At 41.4% G+C, this 11,963-nt stretch overlaps 2 protein-coding genes across 2 annotated transcripts; both read left to right on the top strand.

Annotated features, from left to right (window-relative positions):
* The first annotated feature begins 6,956 nt into the window (after window positions 1-6,956).
* On the top strand, window positions 6,957-8,563 carry LOC105688771. The gene is made up of 3 exons (XM_012405310.3): window positions 6,957-7,353; window positions 7,528-7,790; window positions 7,931-8,563. The coding sequence occupies exons 1-3, from the start codon at window positions 7,330-7,332 to the stop codon at window positions 8,430-8,432; spliced, it is 789 nt and encodes a 262-aa protein (XP_012260733.2). The 5' UTR covers window positions 6,957-7,329; the 3' UTR covers window positions 8,433-8,563.
* A 132-nt stretch (window positions 8,564-8,695) lies between these two features.
* Window positions 8,696-11,659, top strand: LOC105688764 (U4/U6 small nuclear ribonucleoprotein Prp4). The gene is made up of 4 exons (XM_012405298.3): window positions 8,696-9,566; window positions 9,627-10,004; window positions 10,078-10,291; window positions 10,411-11,659. Exons 1-4 carry the CDS (start codon window positions 9,038-9,040, stop codon window positions 10,868-10,870), a joined length of 1,581 nt encoding a protein of 526 aa, XP_012260721.1. The 5' UTR covers window positions 8,696-9,037; the 3' UTR covers window positions 10,871-11,659.
* The last annotated feature ends 304 nt before the right edge of the window (window positions 11,660-11,963 follow it).

Below are 11,963 nucleotides of genomic sequence, written 5' to 3'. Positions count from 1 at the left end.
ATTACATACATACGCATAATATATGTACGGTATGTTGTATGTAGATAGATTGGGATGCTGCAGCATGGACCAGTCTGCCTGATCCTCGAGTGCTACGTTATACGGGCGGACAATGCGAGGGCGACCACACCTCTTTTCTCTCCATCTGGGCATTCGGTATCTAGGTACGCAAAGGCTTCAAACCACACGCCACCTAGAGACTTTGAATTCAGTGTGCATATGCTATAGGTGTAGCCTGTGCCACGGGTATTATGCATGGTCAGATCTACTCCGAATCCGTTAAAGAATTTTATCTTTATTGAAAAAAAAAAGTCGACGATAATCATCTTTTTTCTCATCATCGACGTGAAAAATCAACGGTAGCTTTGCCGAAGTCCTCTAGCTGCGAGAGAGGGAGACATTATCTCTGGAGAATTTCAATAAACTCCAGAAGAGCCACGAGTCTAATAATTCGGGCAATTTATCGGTGATGGTAATTCCGATTTGTAGATTTTCAGCCTTGCGTCGAATCGTATCGAAACTAATGTCGGCGGTGGGGCGAAGCAGCTTTTCTCTGTATCACGAAGCGATTGTTGCATTCGTTGTGGCTGCCGAGTGGCGCGTGCCGCGTCACTACTTAGTAATCGTCGTCACTTGCCAAGCAACCGCCTTCGTCACTCCGGCTATTTCGTCGTACAGCCGACACACGTGAACGTGTACGCTGCGTTATATCACGTACGTAGGGAACATATCCTACCGACGGCATACGTCGTTCGTAGTATGCGGTATGTTACGTAGTAGGTAGGTATGTACGTCGCACCCAATTGGAATTCGAATCGTTCAACCCACGACTTGTATACCCACCGACCGACACTTCTTACGCGGCCGCTGCTGTTTATGTTGCACGCGGCGTACGAAACGACCCGCGATTGACGCCGATTCGAAAAGAGATCGCCTCGAATCGCCGACTGTTTTGTCCTTTTTCTCCTCCCTTATTCCGCGCACGTCCGTCATCGTCGCTCCGCTGCGCGCCGCTAGAATCTTCGTCCCGAGACCGAAGACCGGCGCTAAAAAGCTCCGCAACAGCGATGCGAGGGTGGAAAACTCCTCGTCCGAATTACGCCGGCCAAGTTTCGCCTACGTACGTACGATGCGTTGTTAGGACTTGTGCACATTTATATATATATATATATATATATTATACGAATTCTACACCGAGTTGTACATACGTACGTACACGTATATGTTCGACGTAAACAATACCACGTGCTTTATACGGACCTGTCACATCGCGGTATTATACATACATGTACGTACGTACATACGTATGTACCCATGTGCATATACCTTGTGCACACTTTCCGGATCCATTTCACGTATCGTGTACACCGTGACATCGTTGTAACATTTAATACGTGATACGGTTTGATGACCGCGTATTATACAATACACATTGGTTAATTACAAGGTAATTTAACTGACGTATTTGGGGTACGTGAGACGCACCTATAATCGTTCATATATTATACGTACGATAATGTCGTACAGGTGTACTTAAACGGTATAAACATCGCCAAGTTGATATACATATAAGGATATAAGTCAGTGAGTTTTCTGCGTCAGGAAATAATAAAAGATTCGATTAACTCCCACGCGTTCGGTGGAGGGTATACATATATGTACACATGTATACATATACAGCAGGTATACAGATTTAAGTATCTCGAACCGCTAATGACGGCCATCGTCGTTATTATTGTCATTGCCTTTTTTTTTTTTTTTTTTTGCGCTGTCGCAACGTCCGTCACCGATGACGCGCGTTCGGCGTTATCACCCCCTGGGACAAATCTGTGCAAGAATCGAGCACGTACTGAGGATATGTATGTATATATATGTATATTTTTCGGTTCCGTCGTTGACGCGGTTCATATCTATGTAACGTAGGTATACGTACGAATACGTACGACGTTAGTGGCGCGTATTCCCATGGGAAAACTGGACAAACCCGAACCGAACTCGGACCCGAACTCGAACCCGTACCTGCCTGCGATCTAGCTACGCGAGTGCCCGCGTGAGTGCAGCGTATACACAATCATACGTGAAACGCAGGTATATTATATACCTACATGGATTTAAGATATTGTGGGGGGCGTTCACCTCGCCGGGTTCTCCTTCTGTACGTGTGTATATGTTACATCTCATGCTGCCGCTGCTGCCGCCGCCGCCGCCGCCGCCGCTGCCGTGGCTTTTGCTTTTGCCGTTGCAGCGTTCGGTCCAACCTGGTGATCGCGAGACGGTGTTGGTGTGTCTCCTTCTCGCCTTCTTTAGCCGCATCTTACTTCATCGCACCGGCAGCCCCAAACGTATCTCCGTTCCACTTGGAACGGCTCGCTCTCCGTCCTCTCGTATCCCACGTGTCAGTGGCGATGCTTGAAGAGAACAGGGTGCGGCCCAACCCACCTCAGTTAAGTTACCTACCCGTATTACTGTCTAGGTATGACCGTAACTATATATACGACCAGCGGCTCTTATATACACCCAAGATACGCGGGCCAACCCGGTATATATAATGGCAAATTATATCCAGGGCACGTGTGAGACACGCGCGCCTCAATTATGTTGATATTGATACCGGATTGTTGTTTTTAATTATGTGCTTTTTTTTTTAGCCCGAACGAGAACGAGTCGCGCTTTATTCGTTACGTTTATTTTGTCGTTTCGTCGTTGTACGGGTGGAGTTTTTTTTATTTTATTTCCGCTATTTTTCACGAGTCGATTCGAGGTGTGGATATCGATGTGTTGGAATCGAAGCGTTCAATTGACAAATTATGGATAAGCAAGTTGAATTTCTTCGGAAATATTTGAGTTATCTATTCTCGACGTAATTAGAGTCTGGGGAGATACGGCGTTTAATTTTAATAGCGCGAGAAGGACTCGAGAAACCAATAACAAATTTATGAATGAACCGAGCTCTCGGCTGATGATGCGTTGCTGCTGTTACACCGCGATGCCGATGCCGATGCTGCTCCTTCTATACGGTGAAAGTCTTGTGCAACACGTCGGCAGACTCGATGTCGCAATGTATACTCCGACTCGTGATATTCATAAAATTTACAAAACGGACCCGACGAACTTTTCGAGCGGACAATAATTATCTACAGGGATGTCGAATAGTCGAGTACCGCGATTCGGGGACGCGCGAATCCCTGGGGAGAAAAAAAAAAAATAAATTCTTCGTCCCGCGACACGGTGCAGGCAAAAATGAGAATGTATAGAAAAATTTCACCGATCACGGACGGAACGTCGCGACTCGAAGTTGCCGGCGGGATAGCGGCGGATAAATTTTCATTGTGTAATTATCTATTAATCTTACTTTATATGCCGCGCGAGTGACGATCGTCTATGTCATCGGGAGTAAAATAGGATTGATAATAAAAGCACGAAGAAATACGCCAGTGTTCTAGGCCAGAGCTTCGTATATTTGCAGAATTAACGCTCCCAATCTGCTAAGTAGAAGATTGGACCAGTTTGTACCATGATTTTGTCGAGACGATGAGCTTATTTTATATATATATATATATATATATATTATACATATTACATGCATAACATATATATGTATATACATGTACCAAAGTTACATGTATTCCGCTGCGGGTATATGAAGCACTTAGATATGTATCAGCTACGGTGGTCCGTGGTAGAATTTTCAATTGCTACTTTTTGCAGTTAATATCATATTTTCAGATTGCTGCACGACTTCCAGCTGTGCACACGTTATATATATAAATATATATGTATACAATATACCGTAGGATTTTATCCTGCACATTCAGCTGATAATTAACCACTGTATATACCTTTTATATATGATTTGTGAAGCAACGTAAAGCCGCCCCGTTATTATACGTATAGGTATACATAATATACATATAAAGCGGCTGAAAGTCGTTGCGACGATGAAAATATAATAAATAAATAAACGAAACTAAATAGCAAATAAATTATTTCGCGTATAATATGATTCACTACGTTACCGCGCAATCTCAAAATCTTTATCTTCAACGTCATTATCGGACCAAAAATAATAATCGTGTACGTTTTAATGTACACGTACAAACGATACAACTTATCCGTCGAATTTGTCGATATTATATACATGTGGGTAATGTACTTACGGTGCATATACATATATATATATATATATATATATATATGCCATTACAAATGCGCATGTAACCGGATTTTAATGACTATACACAATAATAATGAACGTGTCACTTTCCCCATATAGGTAGATATGTGTGGAATATATCTACGGTACAATTCGGTCAATGTTTTACACATATATAACGGTGTGAGGTATGTAGACATATGTGAGTATCGATGTGACATAATCTAACGCAATTTTTGCTTTGATTAAAAGATGAAAAAAAAAAAAAAAAAAAAAACGTGATTCAGCCCGAAATAGCGATTATGGGTGGGTATATATTTAGATGAACGGGGGAGAAAGTATCATCGAGATTAAAAATAGAAAGCCCTCTTACAATTAATCAATGAAATTATCGATTCTGAAACCTTTTATAAAGTATCGTGACATCAAAGTTTAAAAAAAAAAAATCTCCTCCATTCAGACAGGGATGAAAAACTGATCATTGATCATTTTCATTCTCGGTGCGTACGCGTGTACGTATAACTTAATATCCATAACTCGATGAATATATGGATAAAAAATCGTTTGATCGTGTCTGATTGAAATAAAAATTCATCTCGCATGTAAGTCCGTTTTCAATTTTTACCTCGTCGTGTAATTAGTAATAATCCATCCCCTGCAATCAAAGTATTAAACAAGAGAAAATGTGTTCTCTACGGTAAATATCTCGACGAAATAAGAAGAAAAGGAAAGAAGTACCGTTCGGCCTTTTCCGTGTTTGATTAATAGAATAAGAAAAAAGGAGAAAAAAAAAAAACAAACGGAACCTTCGTTAATATTACAGTCAGACGGGTATAATTCAAATTAATATTCAATCGGGTTAATTAATCGGCTATGGGCACGCATTCGTTCCTCATGAGCAGCTAAACTCGCTACTACAATCCGCGGACGGTGCGGCTACCTCGGAGCGTCCGCGGCGCATGGACCAATCATGAATGAAATTCATTCGTAGTAAGTATACCTAGATGTACGTGCAGATAAAGGCAGTCGCCTGTAGATAAATAAATAAATATACGGATAGGTATATAAATGTGTATATACGGAGATGGATGAAAGATAGATAGATGGACAGATATAGACGGATATATGTACGTAAAACTAACTCACATAGGTACAAGGTACATAAACTCGCGTGGGTAGAACCGAGTGCGGCACGCGTCTCTCCGCGACTCTCGTACGTGTGTTCTCCTCTCCTCTCCAGTTTTAGTCCTCCCGTAGGATCGAGGTCATCACCTTTCTACATCCGAATGGCTTTCGCCCTTCCAGCCTATTTGACTAAAACAAGCGTCAGCATCAGCATAAGCAACGGTTCCATGCACGCTGCTCGGATGCAGCATCTCTCCTCAAGGCCAGAAGTTACTCTACGTCATATACATTATTACATGTACACTTGTATGTATATATGTATACTTATGTATACACACACGCACACACACACCTATATTCATATGTGTTATGATGATCACGATGATCGCGGCAGGGAGGCGGGAGATGCTGACGCCGGGGGGCAGGGGGCGGTGAAGGGACAGGAGGGGGCACGTTTCCGGTCACCCACGCAAGACAAATTTCTGGTCCTTTCCTCTTGTAGGACGCGACCAAGCGGTAGTATATCTTATACCTTCTATATACATAAAGGGGAAGGGAGAATTACATAAGTATAGAGAGAAGAAGTCTCCGTGGATGATAATAATGATGATGATGATGATGATGATCGTCGTCGTCGTCGTCGTCATCATCAATGCAGCGTATAGGTGAGTAAAACAGTTAGTGGGTGTTGCAACTGTTATGATGGGATATTGCAGCCAACCTATATCGAATTTTTATTTACTCCTTCCCTTCTCGTAAATGCTGATCATCGAGTCTCTGGCCTCCTTGTACATATACGGGGGATATATCAAATCCATGTGCCGTAAGAATTATATATGTATATTAATATTATTATAGGTCTTGTAGCTCCCGCATGGATCGGATACGGTGGCTGCAACCATCCGGTAAACGGCTCCTGTCACCAACAACTCTGCCTATGTATATCGTATGTCCATATAGGTGTAACGACGTATACATACATCGACACGTCGTTAGTCGTTACCCACATGCACGGTAATGTAATGTTTGACCTCTTCGCTTCCTTTAACTTCGTATATACCTATTGTTTGTACGCTACCATTGTAGCTGAGATAACACGCCGAAAAGTTAAGGCGAAAAAGTCTGTGTGAATAGATGTTGGTGTAAAAACGGAAGTAAAACTAGTAGGTTGTGTGTGACCTAGTTTAAGCACAGATTTGGGAAAAATAAAATCCAATGATTTAAGTAAAAATCAAAATCAAACGGAAGCCAATTTTTATGATATTTTTTATCGTTCGTCTATCGAAGAGTAGGCGGAGCAGTTGCTGAGATCAGTTATCATGACTGAATATCTAATAGTTCGTTGATTATTAAAAATCCTATAAGGAGATATTTGAAAAAAGTAACTCGAGATTTTTTCTCCCTCCCTTGATTTCGATCAGAGGCTTATTTTTCTGGCGGGAATCGCGCGGCCGAGAGCTTGCGGGATTCAACTGACATCTAACAGCAGAATTTCAGAATGCAACGAGCTTCTCAACTTTTCTCGGTGGATAAATGATCCGGTTCGAGAATGGGACATTTGATTATTTTAGTTAGTTGATGAAGGTATGAGAAATATCCGAGAAACGGCGCCCTTGTAGAAATTTCTGATGATTACAAGAATTTGTATTTTGCAGGAGAGAAATTTTGAGACAATTTTCAAATCGCAATCCTCACCTAAATCGGTTGTTGATATAAAATAGAATCTGTTCTATAGCTTGACGCTCTCAATAAATTTTGGCTGTAGAAGATGCAAATGTAACTAAAAATTCAATCCAAAAAGAACGCGGATAATATTCTCTAGTTCTTACGCGTGATGACGATTTAGCTTACTTTTAACCCTACCTTGTCCGCCATGTTAAGGTCGGACGTAACTCAGCTAAATTTTACGGTTCAAAAGCTCCTACCGGAGAATTGTCAAATCCAAAATCTCTACTTCCGGATCTAATGAAATGGTTGTTCGGATGTAAATCAACGATATTGATTTCCCAATCTTGAGCATATTTTACTCGGCAATAAATCACCACAATAAAATGGAGACTTCCGCCTTGAACGCGGTGAGTAGTCAAGCAATAAGAGTCGACGAATGCGAGTTGCTGGCCTTTAACTTCGAACAAATATTGTTGTTTGTTTTCGAATTATAATAATAATAACATCTATGCCAATTATAATAATAATAACGAATCATTCCTACCCGTTGATTGCGGGGTGGGGGAAAATTCGGATTAAAGGCTCATGCCAAGGAGCGAAGGGCCGAGGCACTAGTACGCGAGAGGAAGTTTGAGGAAGCAGCCGAGTGTCACGAACAAGCGGCCCACCTATTTTCTCAAATTCACATACAGGTGCAGCCTGACCTTGACCACCTTACGTGTTCAAACATTAATAAATCGGCCCTTACTTCGGATTCATCGTCAAGGTCATCGCAATTACGTGCTGCTGCAGAATCTATCCAGCTGCAAAGAGATTATCACAAAAAACAAGCAGCATTTGTCAGGTGATTGTTAGTTGTTGTATGTCGCACTTATTTTTTATTTCAAATGTCGAATATGATTTAGACATCTTATGCACGATAAATCATTGAGTAGCAATTAGCTGCTTTGTTCTTTAGGCTTTTTTCTTTGTTCTTTTTTTTAGAATGAAACAGGCTCAATATGATGAATACAAAGCCACGTTGGATACCCAGGAGAAAGAGTTATTGTCAAAACAGTTGCAAAAGCATACTGGCAAGGGAAGTAGCTGCGGACAGCTCGCCTCTACTGACAAAAGTGAACAGTTCCTACACCAAGCAATAGACAGAGCAATCGAGGAGCAAGATAGTCTATTAGACCTGATTTTGCTAACATCGCAAAATAAAAATGCTGTAGCCACAAAGCGACCAAAGGATCCAGCAGTTGTCCTGGAAGAATTGAGAACAGTTAATGGACAACTAAGGTCTCTGATTGGAACACTTTTGGGGCAACTTGAGGCTAGTCAATTGCAGGTTAAGATACTCACAGAACGATTGAGGGTAGCTACGGCATTTGGCAAGGAACCGGTACTTAATTCAACCGTTAAAGAAGATAGCTCCATAAATCTTTCGCCCTTGCCCCCTCTTCCACCCCTCGAAATGCCACCATTCGATTTTTCTACTCCTTGATAGCTAGATGCTCAATGGTCGCTGCATGATCTTTGTAAATTGTTCAATCGTTCGAGATGCAAAAATTCCTAAGCTTATAAGCGAAGGGCTGTAAAGTGATAATAATATAAAATACCTATTTATATTATATATATATTCGTGTCTCTAATTTATTCAGTCAACGATGGCACACATCCTGCTGAAAAAAAAAATTATGTTCAAAGTTCCCGCGAGGTACCATGATTCATCTATTTACCGTGGAGAAAAAACATATGTTTCTACGCAGACCTGTGGCAGAACACAGAACCGAGAGTTTAAACCGCGAATACGGAAAATCACGAGGAGAGATCAGCGTCTAGTATGGCGGTCGGTTTGTGAATTTACGTCAACGTCAACGTTTGTTAAAAGAAATCTGAACTCATGCCCAAGGCAATTACAAGTGGTCCAAATTCATTGCAAACTATAATCTTCATTTTGAATTGGTCAATCTCCTCACGTGTGGATAATTATTAGTTAGTGTGATCTAACCTCAACCGGCACTTGTTCCACACCATACAGTTTTCACGTAAACATAACCAAGCAGCAAAGGTGAATTACCACGATCTTTTCTAAAAAATTTATGCGAGATGTCAGACGATGAAGATTTGGTGTACGTAAAAAAACAAAAAACTTTGCATTATGGATCACTGGAGGAGACGGAAAGAGCAAGGCTCGCTGCAGCCTCAGTTGAGTCTTCTGACGATGAAAAGGATAATGGTAGCCCTACAGACACACCAACCGCTCTCACTGCACTTGGAAACTCCCATGCCCCAAATGAATATATGGAACTTGAAGATGAAATGTCTAAAGACAGACAAGCTCTACTTGAAGAATTTGAAAGGAGAAAAAAAGCTAGACAAATCAACGTGTCCACTGATGATTCAGAGGTGAAAAAAAACCTACGCCAGTTAGGTGAACCAATATGTTTGTTTGGAGAAGGACCTGCAGATAGAAGATCTAGATTGAGAGAATTATTAGCCAGTCTAGGTGAAGATGCAATTAGAAAAAAGCATGATGAAGAAGAAAGACCCACGCACCAGACTGAAAGAGATGCAGAGTCAACGTGGTATCATGAAGGACCTGATTCACTTCAAATCGCTCGTTCCTGGATAGCAGGTAGATTGAATAAGTTCCTGCAGTTCAATCTCCGATGACTGATGACTATTTTTTTTGCAGCTTATTCTCTTCCTAGAGCAAAAGCTCGACTGGATAATTCAAGGCTGGAATTAGAGCTGCCAGGAGCAACAAGAACTGCACGAAGACAGGAGCTTTTAAAAAAATTACAAGCACTCAGCATTTATTGCTCTCAGATAGGAGATAGTCGTCCAATATCTTTCTGCCAGTTTAGTCCTAATTCGAAATTATTAGCCACCTCGTCGTGGTCTGGATTATGTAAAATCTGGACTGTACCGGATTGCTCCATTGCCAGGACCCTCAGAGGCCACACTTGCAACGTGAGCTGCATAGTTTTTCATCCGCAGGCAACCCTAACACAAGAAGTTATTGGAGAAAATGCATCACCCACTTGTGCTTTAGCAAGCTGTGCATCAGATGGTAATTATCAAACTGAGAATTTGTTAAACATTTATCTATCCACTGATTTGAGACTAATTCATAAAAACCTCAGGCAGTGTTAAGCTATGGAGTGGAGGCGATAGCGAAGAACCACTAGCAGAAGTCGAAGGTCATGAACCTCACAGAGTATCAAGGATAGCTTTTCACCCATCAGGTAGATTTTTAGGAACTTGCTGTCACGATGCTTCGTGGCGGCTATGGGACCTTGAACAACAAGCGGAAGTTCTCCATCAGGAAGGACACGCTAGAGCCGTACACTGCATAAGGTCAGTTTTCACTTCTTGGCTCTCCAAAACTGCTTCAGTTTTCGAAGAAGTTTTAACCCCACTGAATATGAGCAAACAGAGCCCCAGCAGGTATTAATTGCATTGAATTCACTTTTTAGTTTTCAGTGCGACGGCAGCGTAGTTTCCACCGGTGGACACGACTCCTTTGGGCGTGTATGGGATTTGCGAACAGGTCGTTGTATAATGTTCATGGAGGGTCACCTGAAATCAATTTTTGGTGTTGATTTTTCACCAAACGGTTATCACCTGGCAACGGCTAGCGAGGACAATTCCTGTAAGATTTGGGACTTGAGAAAAAGGTCGTGCATTTATACAATACCAGCGCATACGAATTTATTGTCCGATGTAAAATATCAGAAAACAGAGGGGCAATATTTGGTGACCGCATCTTACGACAACACCGCGAAAATATGGTCTAACAAGACCTGGCAGCCGTTGAAGACATTGCCTGGACATGACGGAAAAGTTATGTGTTGTGACGTGTCCCCCGATCACAAGTTCATAGCGACCAGTTCGTACGACCGAACGTTTAAGCTATGGGCCCCTGAAAATATGTGAAATAAAAAAAACCGAAGAAGAAAAACGATCAAAGCTGGATGATGGTTTCAAGTCTGTATTTTTCAATAACTATTTCTAGCGGCGGTTCGTAATCATCTTGTTATAAGTTCGGTGGAGCATTCCATTGTTCACTCAAGATTGAAATGGATGGCGTAAAGTTGAAAATCACGGTATAGTTATTATAATTATTATCGCGTAGCACTGTAAGATCGCGTATCTGTCGTATCCAGACGGCGAGAGAGAGAGAGAGAGAAAGAGGGAGAAGGGAGAAAGAAATGATGAATGATTATCGGCGATAATAATAACATTAATGCAAAGTGAGGCTGAACCATTCTTCGGACCGGTCAATTTTTTGTTCTTCTCGCGTTGAGTAGCGACGTACTAAATTGACAGTTTCGACTCGACGATGCTCTAAATACGGTCCAATTGTGGGTTAATAGAGAATATATTGAAGCGGAATTCTCGCAGTCTCTAAATAGGCGTTAATCGAGTAGCGGAGAGTTTTAGTCAACCGAGATGTATACACTCGTATGATGACCAATTGCTTCAATTTGTTCTCGCGGGTTCGATAGCGGGAGGAAAAATTGGTTCACGAATAAGCTCGTCTCGTTTCTTCATATTGGTGATCTTACGCAGCGCACAGAACTACATAATAGAATTAATTCATGTACATATATATATCTGACCTTCGAGGGCTTGCGGAATTATTTCCAGTATTTGGATATAATTCTGCGGGTTAAACATTGAGAATCACATGAACCGACGCAATAAATTTATACGACTGATTAATGGTGCCCTATTTTTTCGCCGTTGTACGTAAAAACCCGGAGGCACAATATAACTACCTATATCTCCTGGGTGGCAGCAAAAAAACATAAAAAATAAATAAAAGGAAAAAATCCGTTCGTTGGATCGATCGAGGCGTCTGAATAGAATTGTCTGTAATTGAAAGATTTTATCGCATAATAATCATGAACTTAAAATTTTCCTTCAAACATTAAATGGCATATTATTATCGTCATATTTAGCATTTTTTTCGCGATAATACCGTTTATTATCCCGTTTGTAGTACGTGATGCAAACAAATGCGTAA

Source organism: Athalia rosae, chromosome 1 (assembly GCF_917208135.1).
Source record: "Athalia rosae chromosome 1, iyAthRosa1.1, whole genome shotgun sequence".
Lineage (NCBI taxonomy): Eukaryota > Metazoa > Arthropoda > Insecta > Hymenoptera > Athaliidae > Athalia > Athalia rosae.
Note: the sequence above shows the minus strand (reverse complement) of the source record. Positions and strands in the feature narration are given on the sequence as shown.